General features: G+C 42.7%; 6 protein-coding genes across 6 annotated transcripts; 3 read left to right on the top strand and 3 right to left on the bottom strand.

Annotated features, from left to right (window-relative positions):
• Window positions 1–92: 92 nt before the first annotated feature.
• On the bottom strand, window positions 93–1,161 carry EAF02_007786 (uncharacterized protein; the record flags this gene model as incomplete). Its single annotated transcript, XM_038903834.1, has 2 exons — window positions 93–1,025; window positions 1,084–1,161. The coding sequence occupies 2 exons, from the start codon at window positions 1,159–1,161 to the stop codon at window positions 93–95; spliced, it is 1,011 nt and encodes a 336-aa protein (XP_038756648.1).
• A 1,268-nt stretch (window positions 1,162–2,429) lies between these two features.
• EAF02_007785 (uncharacterized protein) lies at window positions 2,430–3,953 on the top strand (the record flags this gene model as incomplete). The annotated part of the gene is made up of 6 exons (XM_038903833.1): window positions 2,430–2,638; window positions 2,687–2,849; window positions 2,900–2,986; window positions 3,104–3,294; window positions 3,346–3,622; window positions 3,687–3,953. The coding sequence occupies 6 exons, from the start codon at window positions 2,430–2,432 to the stop codon at window positions 3,951–3,953; spliced, it is 1,194 nt and encodes a 397-aa protein (XP_038756647.1).
• Window positions 3,954–4,509: 556 nt separating this feature from the next.
• On the top strand, window positions 4,510–5,434 carry EAF02_007784 (uncharacterized protein; the record flags this gene model as incomplete). Its single annotated transcript, XM_038903832.1, has 2 exons — window positions 4,510–4,823; window positions 4,879–5,434. 2 exons carry the CDS (start codon window positions 4,510–4,512, stop codon window positions 5,432–5,434), a joined length of 870 nt encoding a protein of 289 aa, XP_038756646.1.
• A 735-nt stretch (window positions 5,435–6,169) lies between these two features.
• On the top strand, window positions 6,170–7,969 carry EAF02_007783 (uncharacterized protein; the record flags this gene model as incomplete). Its single annotated transcript, XM_038903831.1, has 4 exons — window positions 6,170–6,362; window positions 6,414–6,958; window positions 7,013–7,420; window positions 7,646–7,969. The coding sequence occupies 4 exons, from the start codon at window positions 6,170–6,172 to the stop codon at window positions 7,967–7,969; spliced, it is 1,470 nt and encodes a 489-aa protein (XP_038756645.1).
• A 326-nt stretch (window positions 7,970–8,295) lies between these two features.
• Window positions 8,296–9,017, bottom strand: EAF02_007782 (uncharacterized protein; the record flags this gene model as incomplete). The annotated part of the gene is made up of 4 exons (XM_038903830.1): window positions 8,296–8,415; window positions 8,446–8,492; window positions 8,611–8,853; window positions 8,897–9,017. The coding sequence occupies 4 exons, from the start codon at window positions 9,015–9,017 to the stop codon at window positions 8,296–8,298; spliced, it is 531 nt and encodes a 176-aa protein (XP_038756644.1).
• A 97-nt stretch (window positions 9,018–9,114) lies between these two features.
• On the bottom strand, window positions 9,115–10,118 carry EAF02_007781 (uncharacterized protein; the record flags this gene model as incomplete). The annotated part of the gene is made up of 3 exons (XM_038903829.1): window positions 9,115–9,461; window positions 9,648–9,864; window positions 9,927–10,118. 3 exons carry the CDS (start codon window positions 10,116–10,118, stop codon window positions 9,115–9,117), a joined length of 756 nt encoding a protein of 251 aa, XP_038756643.1.
• Between the last annotated feature and the right edge of the window lie 1,550 nt (window positions 10,119–11,668).

The raw sequence follows: 11,668 nt of genomic DNA, 5'->3' as shown, positions 1-11,668 counted from the left end.
CTCACACACAGTCTACTATATTGATGGGACGAGAACAAATCCGTATAGGGTAAACCTTGTGTAGAGCCATCAGTTTCTCCATAAAGAATGCATCAATATGCCCTCAAGCCAAATCGTCTACTGACAATACCAGCCAAGACACCAAATGCCGAACCCCCAAGATGTCCCGCATGGCCGACTCCCGGTTGCCACCCGTTATTAAGGGCCAGAATACTATAGACAGCTCCTCCTCCTACTAAAACCCATGCCGGGATCCCTATGGGTACGAACATGAATTGCCAAGACACGTTGGGATGTTTTACCGCCAACATGGTAATTAGGCCTGATAAACTGCCAGATGCACCGCAACCCCGATCTATAGAATTTACAGAGCTTTTGTTCTGGTTGAATGGAAGACCGTGCTTCCATATGTATAGAGAGGCAAGGGAACATGTAACGCCAGCGCCAGCCCAGATAGTTACGAAGGTGAGAGGGTTGACCAAAGGAGCCATGGCTAGCATACAATACATGTTCGCAAAAAGATGATAATATGTCTGGTGCATGAAGCTGTGGGTGATGAGTGTATGGACTCGTCCCTCATCGATATTCTGCTGAGAAAGGACGAAATTTCTATCGAAATATTCTGGTGTGAGTTTGGGAATGAAACTGGGAAGGGGAAAGTCAACGAATGGAGAACGGTTATAGCTGAGGGTTACAAATGTACATCCTACAGCAATGACAATTGCAAGTGGGTAGCTAGAACGGGGTGTGCGATATTTGATTGTCGGAGTGGGATCGATGGGTTGGTGTTCATTTTGAGTATGTTGTGTATGCTTGTTTTGATGTTTGCTTTTGGCATGTTGCTCTCGCTGTGCCCACTTGGAACCACGTGCTAATGGAGTAGATGAGAAAAAAGGGCGAGAGCCACTTGATGAGATAACCTTCGGTAGAGGTGATTTGCGAACCACCGAATTTGGATTAACGGAGTTGAAGAATGAAGAATGGAAATCTCGAATGTGTATGCAGCCTAGAGGGATTTGACGAAACTACAGGTGGTTAGATATTAGCTTTCGCAGAGCCATGGGTGGACAGGGTTTAACATACTAAAGTTTGTGTAGCTGGTCGTAACGTCGATTTCTGCACATGGAGACCCAATAATCGAGATCCCACGAGAAAGACCATAGTAGAATAAGCAAGCCAACTGCCTGGCCTCTTAAATATCGCCTTATGATGAAGATGTTGTGATAAAGCCGGAAGTTGTTAGCCAATATCAAATAATCCCCACCGTCTGCAAAAACAAGGGGACGTGAGTGATGAGTGGTGGAAGTTTAGCTTTTTCACGTGACACATTTTATGGCTTACTAAGATTATGTACTTGTCGTCTGTGGCTTGACGCCATGCAATCAAAATGTAGGTCTTCCATCTCATCATTTCTTCTGTGTGACAGAAAATCTTCTTCTGTTGTAAATTTGAATTGATTGATGGAAAGAGAAATCTAATTATACGACACACCGCTCATTGCAATCGTAAAATTCATGCCAATTCTTGTTCTAAAGTTCCTGCAAATTAGATGCCGCCTGGCACTTCTGATACACAACTAAGAATTTGATATATTGACCTAGCCCAGCTATGGACTCTCCCGAGAGGTGAATAGACGTTGATGATGCGGGGATACTCTGCAGAATTCTCATTCTTTTACGCCACCATAAACCGTCTAAACTAAAGTCTGACTGTGCTTATGTGGGAAAACTGCCGGGTAAGTAATGTGATGACTTCCAAGGTTAGATGCGTGGCACTTCTGCGATGTAGCCACTGAGACATTTCAACTCCACCATAACTTATTCTGGCGATATAAATACCCAAGATACTACTAACTTTATCAGAAGAAAGAACTTTGCCGAGAGAGACAATCGCACAGCGAGGCTCACTTATTCGGAGGCGGGCTTCATATCCTATACTCGATAATCATCCTCCAAGGATAGGATTGTCAGAAAAAATGCTATTGATTGCGGTGAAATAAGGTTGTGGATGTGTGTCGGCTTCTAGTTGTAGAATCCTATTGTATGGAGTAAGCAATGCAAGTGCTTAGCTTTCGCCAATGAATTCAGGGATATTGAGGGGGAATATTACGCCTCAACAAGTATTATTCGATATCACTCATCAGACTTCAGATGCTTGTATCTGCATAAATGCATTTGCTCATGTAAAACCATCATATAATGTTTTCACTCACTTTGCCAAGAGTGTCTAAAGCTTTGAATTGCCCGAAAGCATCCCATTCTTGAGTCTGGAAGCCGAAGAATCGGCTACTGACCGGAGAGTTTCGAGGTAATTACACTCATAACCGTGTCAGACGAGGAAGGAGAATAAAATACTGAAGTATTAATAGTGTTCAATGGCACTTATAATTGCTCTTGCTATCAAACCCGCTAGGTTTACTCTTTTTTAATATGCATTTTCTTTTTCTTAGAATTCTTTCAGCCTTTATTGTTCTTCAGATATATGTTGATGTAGCTGAAGCAGATTCGTATCCGCCATATGCCCCCGATGCAGTAGATAAACTAGCAGCAAAAGGTCTTGCGAAACTAGCGGCACATCAAGCTATACATCATCCACAAAACACTTGCACGATCAAAAATGCCATAAAGCGTCGTGAATGGTAAGGTGACGATGATGTTCCGTTGCTCCCAGACCTAATCTTTTGCAGGAGCGATCTCTCAGGAGCGGATAGAATTGCATACACAAATGCTGTTCTTTGTTTACAGTCTAAAAAGCCCATCACGCCTTCTGAAGTTGTTCCGGGTGTTCGAAGTCGCTTTGATGACTTCGTTGCTGCGCATATGAATCAGAGCTTTACTATTCATGCTACAGTAGGTACATGCCATATCCTAGTATCCTGTGGTCCGAACTGATGATATAGGGCAATTTTCTGGGCTGGCATAGATATTATGTTCATACGTACGAAAAAGCACTCCGTGAAGAATGTGGATACGAAGGATATCAACCTGTAAGTCTTCAATTCATCTGTCTTCCATCACCCACAATTGGTATTTCACACGTCAAATGTCTCAAACCTTCCTCGATCCTTTAAATTTTCCCACAGCCTATCACTGACGAACGTCAGTATTGGAACTGGGGCAGATACGCCGATGATCCGATACACTCCCCGCTCTTTGACGGGAGTCCCACTAGCATGAGCGGCAATGGATTGTATTACAACCATACTGGTGTTCCTATCAATCTCGCGCCGGCGCCATTCGACATTATCCCGCCTGGTGTCGGTGGTGGATGTGTTACCACAGGCCCGTTCAAGAAGTATAACTCTTTGCTCATATTGTGATATCCATATGCTAAATGTTCTTGTAGTATGACTGTCCACCTTGGCCCAGTCTTTGGAACAATATCCGGCACGCCAGTGAACCCTCAAGCCAACGGCTTCGGTTACAATCCACGATGCCTACGCCGCGATGTCAACGTTCATAGTGCTGCTGTTACGAAAACCAACTATACTTACGATCTTATTACAAAACCTTCAAATGCAGACATATATTGGTTCCAGACTGTCATGCAAGGCTTGTTCAGTATAGGAGAATGGGGCGTTCATACTGGAGGGCATTACACCGTGGGTGGTGATCCGGGTGGTGTAAGTGGATTTCCTCTCTGGGCCCTCCCCTGAAGATCTAAAGTACTAACGATAATACATGTAGGACTTCTTTACATCTCCAGGCGACCCAGCTTTCTATCTTCATCACGGTATGATAGACAGAGTCTGGTGGATATGGCAACTTCAGGATTTAGCAAAGAGACAGAATGCCGTCTCAGGAACGATCACCTTGAGTAACGTCCCTCCTAGTAGAAACACCACCTTGGAGGATCTACAAGATATTGGGTATAATGCGGGCCCTGTGCCGTTGAAAGATTTGATGAACACACTAGGAGGGCTGAATGGAGAATTGTGTTACATTTATGTGTGATTTGAGATAATCAACGTAGGTAAAGAAATAACATCGTGATTTTGATCATTATATCGAGATCACATCTCAAGTACAAGGACTGATACCCCCAAAATGATGTGTTGAAATGTATATTCCGTACAGATACAGGAATTCCATCCATTGACATCGTTGAGTTCATCACTTGGCCGAGTACTGGTAGTACCTGATCGTTCTTTGTGTACAACTCAGTGATGGTGAAACATTCAGGGGCACATGGACTAATCTACAGGGGCTTATCGACGAATTATCTTATCACATGCCATCTCCAAGTGCTTATCAGTCCCTTAGCACGCTTAATTTAGCACTTTACGTAGCTCACCTGCGTGCTATCTGAGCTTGGGGAAGGTTCAAAGGGAAGGGAATCCGCAGCAGCATGCTTCCTTTTCTTTTGTTCCATCGGAGTATATACAATATAAATACAACATAAATACTATACATGTTCGTCTCATAGTAGATTACCATCAAACACATTTTTACCACCCTATTCCTCTCAATCAATCGATCAACGTACAATCATCGACTCAGTCAGTCCAAAATGGCATCCAACACAACTTCTTCCGTCTCTTCCATTCGCAAAGTCATTTCCTTTGCAGGCGGTCTCCTATCACAAATACCAATAATCAATAATCCTTCATCTGCTTCATCGGCCGTCGCAGCTCCTAGACCCTACATACCCTTTGGAAATGCACCGTCATGTCCATCAACCTCTCCTCTCTCCTGCCACAACAGCACCGCCGCTCCCGATTCTTGCTGCTTCGTCTATCCCGGTGGCCAACTTCTCCAGACTCAATTCTGGGATTACAGTCCTGCAATAGGGCCTGTTGACAGTTGGACTCTTCATGGTCTTTGGTTTGTTCACTTGCCATCAACTCTCACATTCTTAAAAGCTTACCAAGTCTCACAGGCCTGATCTCTGCGATGGGTCCTATCCCACATATTGCCATAGTACTCCCCAATACCACAACATAACCTCCATCCTAACCGCCGCATCCCAAACTGATCTTCTCGCATACATGCATGAATATTGGCTCCCCAATCGGGGATCCGCCGAAACCTTTTGGGAACATGAGATGAACAAACATGGAACATGTGTAAATACTCTCGCACCATCTTGCTATGGCGACAAATACGAAGCTGGTGATGAAGTCGTCGATTTCTTTACGAGGGCTGTGGGGCTATTCAAAGAGTTGGATACTTATAAAGCACTCGAGAAGGCGGGAATTGTGCCAAGTTATTCGGCTACTTACACCGAGGATCAGATCCAGGCGGCATTGACTGCGGTTACTGGAAGTGAGGTTGTATTGGGTTGTTCGAATGGTAGATTGAACCAGGCCTGGTATAGCTTTAATGTCAAAGGAAGTTTGCAGTTAGGAGAATTTGTGGCTACGGCTCCAGCTGGAAAAGGTGGGAGAGGAACTTGTCCTAGAAAGGGGATCAAATACTTGCCCAAGAAGAAATAATCGCGCTTCTGTATAACAGATTGATGCGGGCTAAATTGCTGCATTTGTATATCTAGGAAACCCCTAGGATTCGGTTGGGTTTTTGGATTTTATAAGATGATTTCTCAGGATAGGGAATCGTATGGCATTGCATCGGATGGTATGTACTCTTAGGGTTTTAGATGTGGAATTGAAGGTACCTTATGGAAGTCTCAACGACTTCCCCCAAATCACTTGTTTTGTCTGGTGATCTGATGACCCGACGGTGAATAAAATCCTTCATTTTTTGCACCCTGACACGTTCACTCGGAACAAAATAGTCTCGGTATTGATCAATTCGGATACCATACAAGCATTATTGATTGGTTCCCGGGTATCTTGAAAGAGACCTAGCCAATACTCTTATGCTGGCTTCGTCATTTGCATATGCATGGGTTATTTCGTTGTCACACACATGCAGGGAGTTTCTGAATGGTCCAATAGTATCGGACGTATTTATTAGTTGAAGATTTTATCACCCCGGTCTCCGCAACGGTCTGTCAATCATGGTGATTATGCTATTTCATCCCAACCCTTGGGTCCTCCACTTTCCCAATGGAAAGAAAAACGGGTATCTGACAGGCCAAGATGGTGGGTATCTGCAGATTCCCATCTGCTTGGTCCTTATATTTATGTCTTCATCGAATCCTCTGTTTTGGTGAAGCATTGTGTTCGTGTATATCCTCGAGGGAGTCAATCTCAAAATTTATGGATATAATGTTGATTCCAATCATTGCTGTCTTGTTATCCTACATGGTATATGGAATAATATGGCGTCTATACTTCAGTCCAATTGCCAAGTTCCCCGGACCAAAGTTGGCTGCTATTTCCATGCTTTATGAAATATATCATGAGATTTTCTTGGGGGGAAAGTATACCTTCAAAATTAAGGAGTTACATGAGAAATATGGTAAGTCCTTTGATCCAATTGTTTAACATGAGCTTGATACTTCTCAAATAGGACCCATAATACGTATAAATCCCTGGGAGCTTCATATCAGTGATCCAGACTATTACGATGAATTGTATGCCGCTGGTGGGAAGAGACGTGATAAATATCCTTACTATACCAAGCAATTTGGTAATTCCGAATCGATGATTGGCACTGTCTCACACGATCACCACCGTCTTCGTCGAGGAGCCATGAACCGTTATTTTTCCAAAGCCAGTGTGTTCCGCCTCGAGCCCATGATTCAGAAATATGTAGATTTGCTTGTTCGTCGGCTCCGTTCGTACAAAGACACTAAGAAGCCGGTTAATCTCTCGTGGGCCTTTTCGTGTTTTACTTTTGATGTCATTTCGGAATACGCGTTGGGAAATACAGATAGTTCCATTGAGAATTCTGACGATTTTCATACGGATTTTCACGATGCGATTGAAAATATTGGCAACATATCACATGTTACAAAGGTGTTCCCCTGGATTTTCACGTTGATGCAGTGTATGCCATTGTCGTTGATAAGGTTTCTTGATCCGAAGACTGTTAGTGTTGTGGAATTTCAAATGGTGAGCATGTAGTTGACTATTTTTCTAACATTGAAGGTATTGACTAAATTCTAGGGAATGAAAGCTCAAATTGGTGCTATCATCAATGGAAAGAACGCTAATCATGAACGTTCCTCCCAGCTGACAATCTTCCATGAAATTCTCTCCAGTGATCTTCCCCCAAACGAGAAATCAGTAGCTCGTCTCTGGCAAGAAGGACAAACAGTCATAGGAGCCGGTACTGAAACAACAGCTTGGACCTTATCTGTTATTGCCTACCACGTCCTCGCTAACCCTGATATTCTATCGAAGCTTCTTGCCGAGTTGGAGGGAAAGAATGGATTAAAGGAATTAGAACAGTTGCCTTATTTGACAGCTGTGATACAAGAGGGGCTGAGATTGAGTTTTGGAGTCGTGGCACATTTGCAAAGGATATCTCCGGATCAAGTATTGAAGTTTCATGAGTGGGAAATTCCCTCTGGTGTATGTTTTTCTCCTGATTCACTTTTTCTTTCATTTTTTTCTCCCCCTAGAATTTTGGCTCAAATCACACTTCTGCAATGGAAGAAGTTTCGATTCTTGAATATATGATTGGAAGATTCAAATCATTTGAGATATCGTGAAAGTTCACATCAACCCCATCAATCCAAATTGTCATCCTTACCTTCCCTCCATTCCATCACTCCGCCAAAGTTAACACCACTTCAGACCCCTGTATCCATGTCCTCCTACCTTCAACATCTCGACCCACACATATTTCCCTCTCCCAACACATTCTCACCAGACCGCTTCCTCGAAAACCCATCTCTATCAAAGTACATCGTAAGTTTCAGCAAAGGATCGCGTCAATGTTTGGGTATCAATTTAGCATGGGCAGAGCTGTATTTGTGTGTCAAGGGTGTTATTGGAGAGTTGAATTGTGGAGATGGGAGTTTGACGTTGTATGATACGAACGTAGGGGATGTGGAGTGTACCAGTGATTATTTTGTGCCGGCGAGTAGTGGGAGGGGAGTGAGGGTTTTGGTTGGGTAGCTGCACCACCATATAACACCTACGAACAAATGGTATTATATACCTAGTCTAGAAAACACATCCTTTGCGAGATATTAAAATCTTCCCTCGGAACCTTTGACGTTCGACGATGACTGTATCATGGGCAGGAGTACATATAATTTTGTTTATCTAACTATACTGGTGGGAATAATTTGTAACTATTTAACACGATGAAAGTAAAATAGAAACTGAACTGGTGATCAAATAATGGTATCCATTTCGATCTCCCCGCTCTCTTTCACTCCCTCCAACGTTCCCTCTTCCAATACCCGCTTACTCCTTACTCCTCTCCAACTTTTCAACACCTAAGCTCTTCTCTTAAATTCGAGCTGCGCCACCGGATTCGGATGAATTAAATTACCAAGAACAATATTTCCTGGTCTCTCACCTCCCTTCGTCTCTGTATCCCCAATATTTCTAGAGTCCTAATTTCTCAACAATTCCACTACAACTACCTTAAGTTCAACCCCTGCAAAGAAACGACCTGAAAATGTGTGGTTACCTACTTGGGTGTTAGTTATTGATACTAAGGGAGATTCTCTGTCTCCAAGACTGGATGCAGGTGAAGTTGACAGGAGATAGAGAACACATGCCATGTCCGAAATTCATAGAGTCCTTACTCGTTGTCACATACTGGTATTTGGATTGATTTCCCGGAGTCTTATGTAGTGAAGAAAAGCAGAAGGGAGAGAAAACATTGGGAGAATCGAGTTTGGGCATAGTAGAAGGATCGTGGGGAAGCAAAGAGATATTGGGGCTTGCCAAGTCGATTGCATGGGAACCGTATCCCACGCTTGTTCCTTTCGGGATAGTGTGGCCGGTAGAAAGGTGAAGGGGAGCGGTTGTTACGCGGAGGCTTGCGGCTGGTATTTGTTAGTTTGTTTTCTTTTGTATACTATATTATACCTCGATGCAGATTGGAAGAAATAATGTTCAACGTACTCATACTAGGGGGATTCAGCCTCTGACTCTTTTTCAAAAGACTATCCAATTTCTTCAGTTTCGTCAATGACTGTTTTTTAAACATTCCTTTCCGCTGCCATAAATTTCAAATCCATCTTCTGCGATCACCTGTTCGATTCCTTCGCGGAGAGGTGCGATAGATTCCAGATGGGAAGCGAGATTTAAAAGACATAACAAATAGCCGAACTTGTTGTGTGAATTGAAGCGAATGATAGAGTCAATTGGTTTACAGCCAAGTTGTAAGGATTCTCTCTAAGCTCCGGACTTGTGTGCTTCATCATCCAAATAACAAATGCTCCCTGGTCGTCTTCAAATTCATCACCCGATTCTCCGCCCAGTCCTTGTCCCTCTCTAAACCTCCGAATACATCCATCAATAAGCGGTTTCAACAAATCTGCTGCCCTATTCATATGCGATTGAACTTTCTTAATTTCTGGCAGGAATAGTGCTACAAAATATCTTGTCCATGCCGGCCATTCAACCACAGTATTCTTCGCTTTTATACAATCTGTTGTATAATTAATATTGGTCTGAAGCCATTCTTCATTTCAACTAAGAAGTTTTCTCATAAAGACTCTCCCACTAATTGGTACTACAATCCTCAATATTTTCTGAAGCAAAACCATTTTAGTTCAAAACTCGGACACACCAAATTCTATATCTGATATACAATACAGGTCATCTTAGAGAGGACCTGTAGTTGATACAACATAACATATTAAATCAGTTTTGACAATTTTGACAACAACAGATGCATCCCTACAAAAGATATGAGCCGTATAGAAAATGCATTCAATTTCCTTCTCAAAGGATGTATTTTCTTTAGGGAAGAGACGGATTTCATCGTTAGTGCAATGTGGTAGGACAACCATAGGAGGATCGCTAGGAAGGGTGAATGGAGTGTTAGGGTACTAATTTGTGAGTTAGAATACTGGGATACTAATGGAGGATCAGCTGAAGGAGATCTTTCTACTCTCGCTGCTCCTTCACGTAATGCCTCTTGCCAATCGACAGAACCTGGTTTTCCCACGATTGGAAAATCTAACTTTTGGGGTCGAGAAAGTATGGTTCTAATGAAATAGGCTAGAATAACCAATGCCGAAGCACCTAAGAATAATAGTGACATAGCCATGGGTTTGCTTTCATCGAGGAGTGCTGGCGACATCTTGAAAGATATTCATATAGCTCAACTCTGAACTTTGGTCGATAAGAAAGTGCAAAGACAATTCCAATAAATTGAGATGAAAGTAACGGCTGTATGTCCAGCAGTCGATGTAAAATGTGGCTGTATATCCTTAACTCCAATAACTCGTATATCTTCAGTAGTTGTAACCCCCAAAACTGAAACCTAAGACTGAAATCAAATACCTGATGCTCATCCCAAGCTTTCTATTTACCAAACAAAGGCCATGGAAACAAGGATATATAAAAATTGAAGGATTCAAAATTCATGTCCTTTATGAGAGCACAGAAGACGTATATACTCGAGTATATTCTTCCCATCTCAACCCTTTCCTGCCCTCTTTCTATCTCCCTCCATTGAAAAATTAATCAAACTCAGCAATCGACAAGCAAGAGGTAATACCCACCTGCCATACATATCCCCAGTCAAGCTGTCATTCAACCTCACATAGACGAATAAAAACAACCGCGTCCATTTCAACCCACATCTCCCGCTCCATCCAGCACTCAAGCCGTTAATCCTCTCTTCCCTGAAACTCCCGACCTACAAAATCGTCATCATCAAATAACCTTCTCTATTTGCTGATAACAAGCACACAATTCTGCTAATAGCAGTTCGGGTGGATGTTTATGCGCAAACAATGGAGAAGGACATAAGCTTATTCATTCGACATTTGAATCTTCATCGGACTGCCAAGAGTTCTTGCAGATCACACATCGTTCGAGTATAAGTCATCGCGTCCCTTGCAACTATTTTTCGGCATTGGAGTTACCTAGTCACTGCCAGGAGCCGCATAGCTTGCAAATGCCATGCATTCACTGTTGTGTCTGGTCTTATCATGTGAAGAGTTGATTTCACGGACAATATAAATGTTCAGCCGAAGAATTTGTTGCATTGTCCAATTGAAAAGTGTGTCATGGGAGACAACATAGGCCTCTTCCAAAAAGCAAACTTCGAAGCTTTTGGGAATCTTCGAATTACCGATCAAGCAAAAGGTTGTAGAAAAAAGTGCCGAGATATTGCAGAAAAGCGGGGCATATACCTCCCCCTCCAAAACCTAATAATGCTTGTCAAAAGATCTCTCTCTCCTCGTACCTCGGAGAAGGCATTTTCAACCTAAGATATGTTTGAAACTAATCATCTGATATATGCAGCACACATACTGTTGATATACTGTTGATATACCAATGATGTACCGTTAATTCACCGTCGATATACCTTCGATGCACCGTTAATGTACGTACACGATAACGAGGGGAATCGGAAGCATGGGATCGCGATTGATTCTTCATCGCAACGATGTCTAAGATTAAAGTTTGGATCGTTGTACAGCGGGGGCGTCCCCTAGTTCATCAATGACACCTTCCTAGGTATGATCTGATATTGGATTTCACAAAGGTTTTGTGTGAGCTTTCCATGCATAGTTTGCTTGTTTACTAGATGGGCTTTTGCTCTCATGACGAGCATGGAATCGTAAGCGAAAGGGTAGTTTCATGTACGGAGTACAGTAAAATGTCTCTATAGGGATACTG

This window comes from Botrytis sinoallii (assembly GCF_014898435.1).
Source record: "Botrytis sinoallii strain Bc 23 chromosome Unknown BSIN_013, whole genome shotgun sequence".
Taxonomy (NCBI): Eukaryota; Fungi; Ascomycota; class Leotiomycetes; order Helotiales; family Sclerotiniaceae; genus Botrytis; species Botrytis sinoallii.
This window is presented reverse-complemented; position numbering and strand designations above follow the sequence as displayed.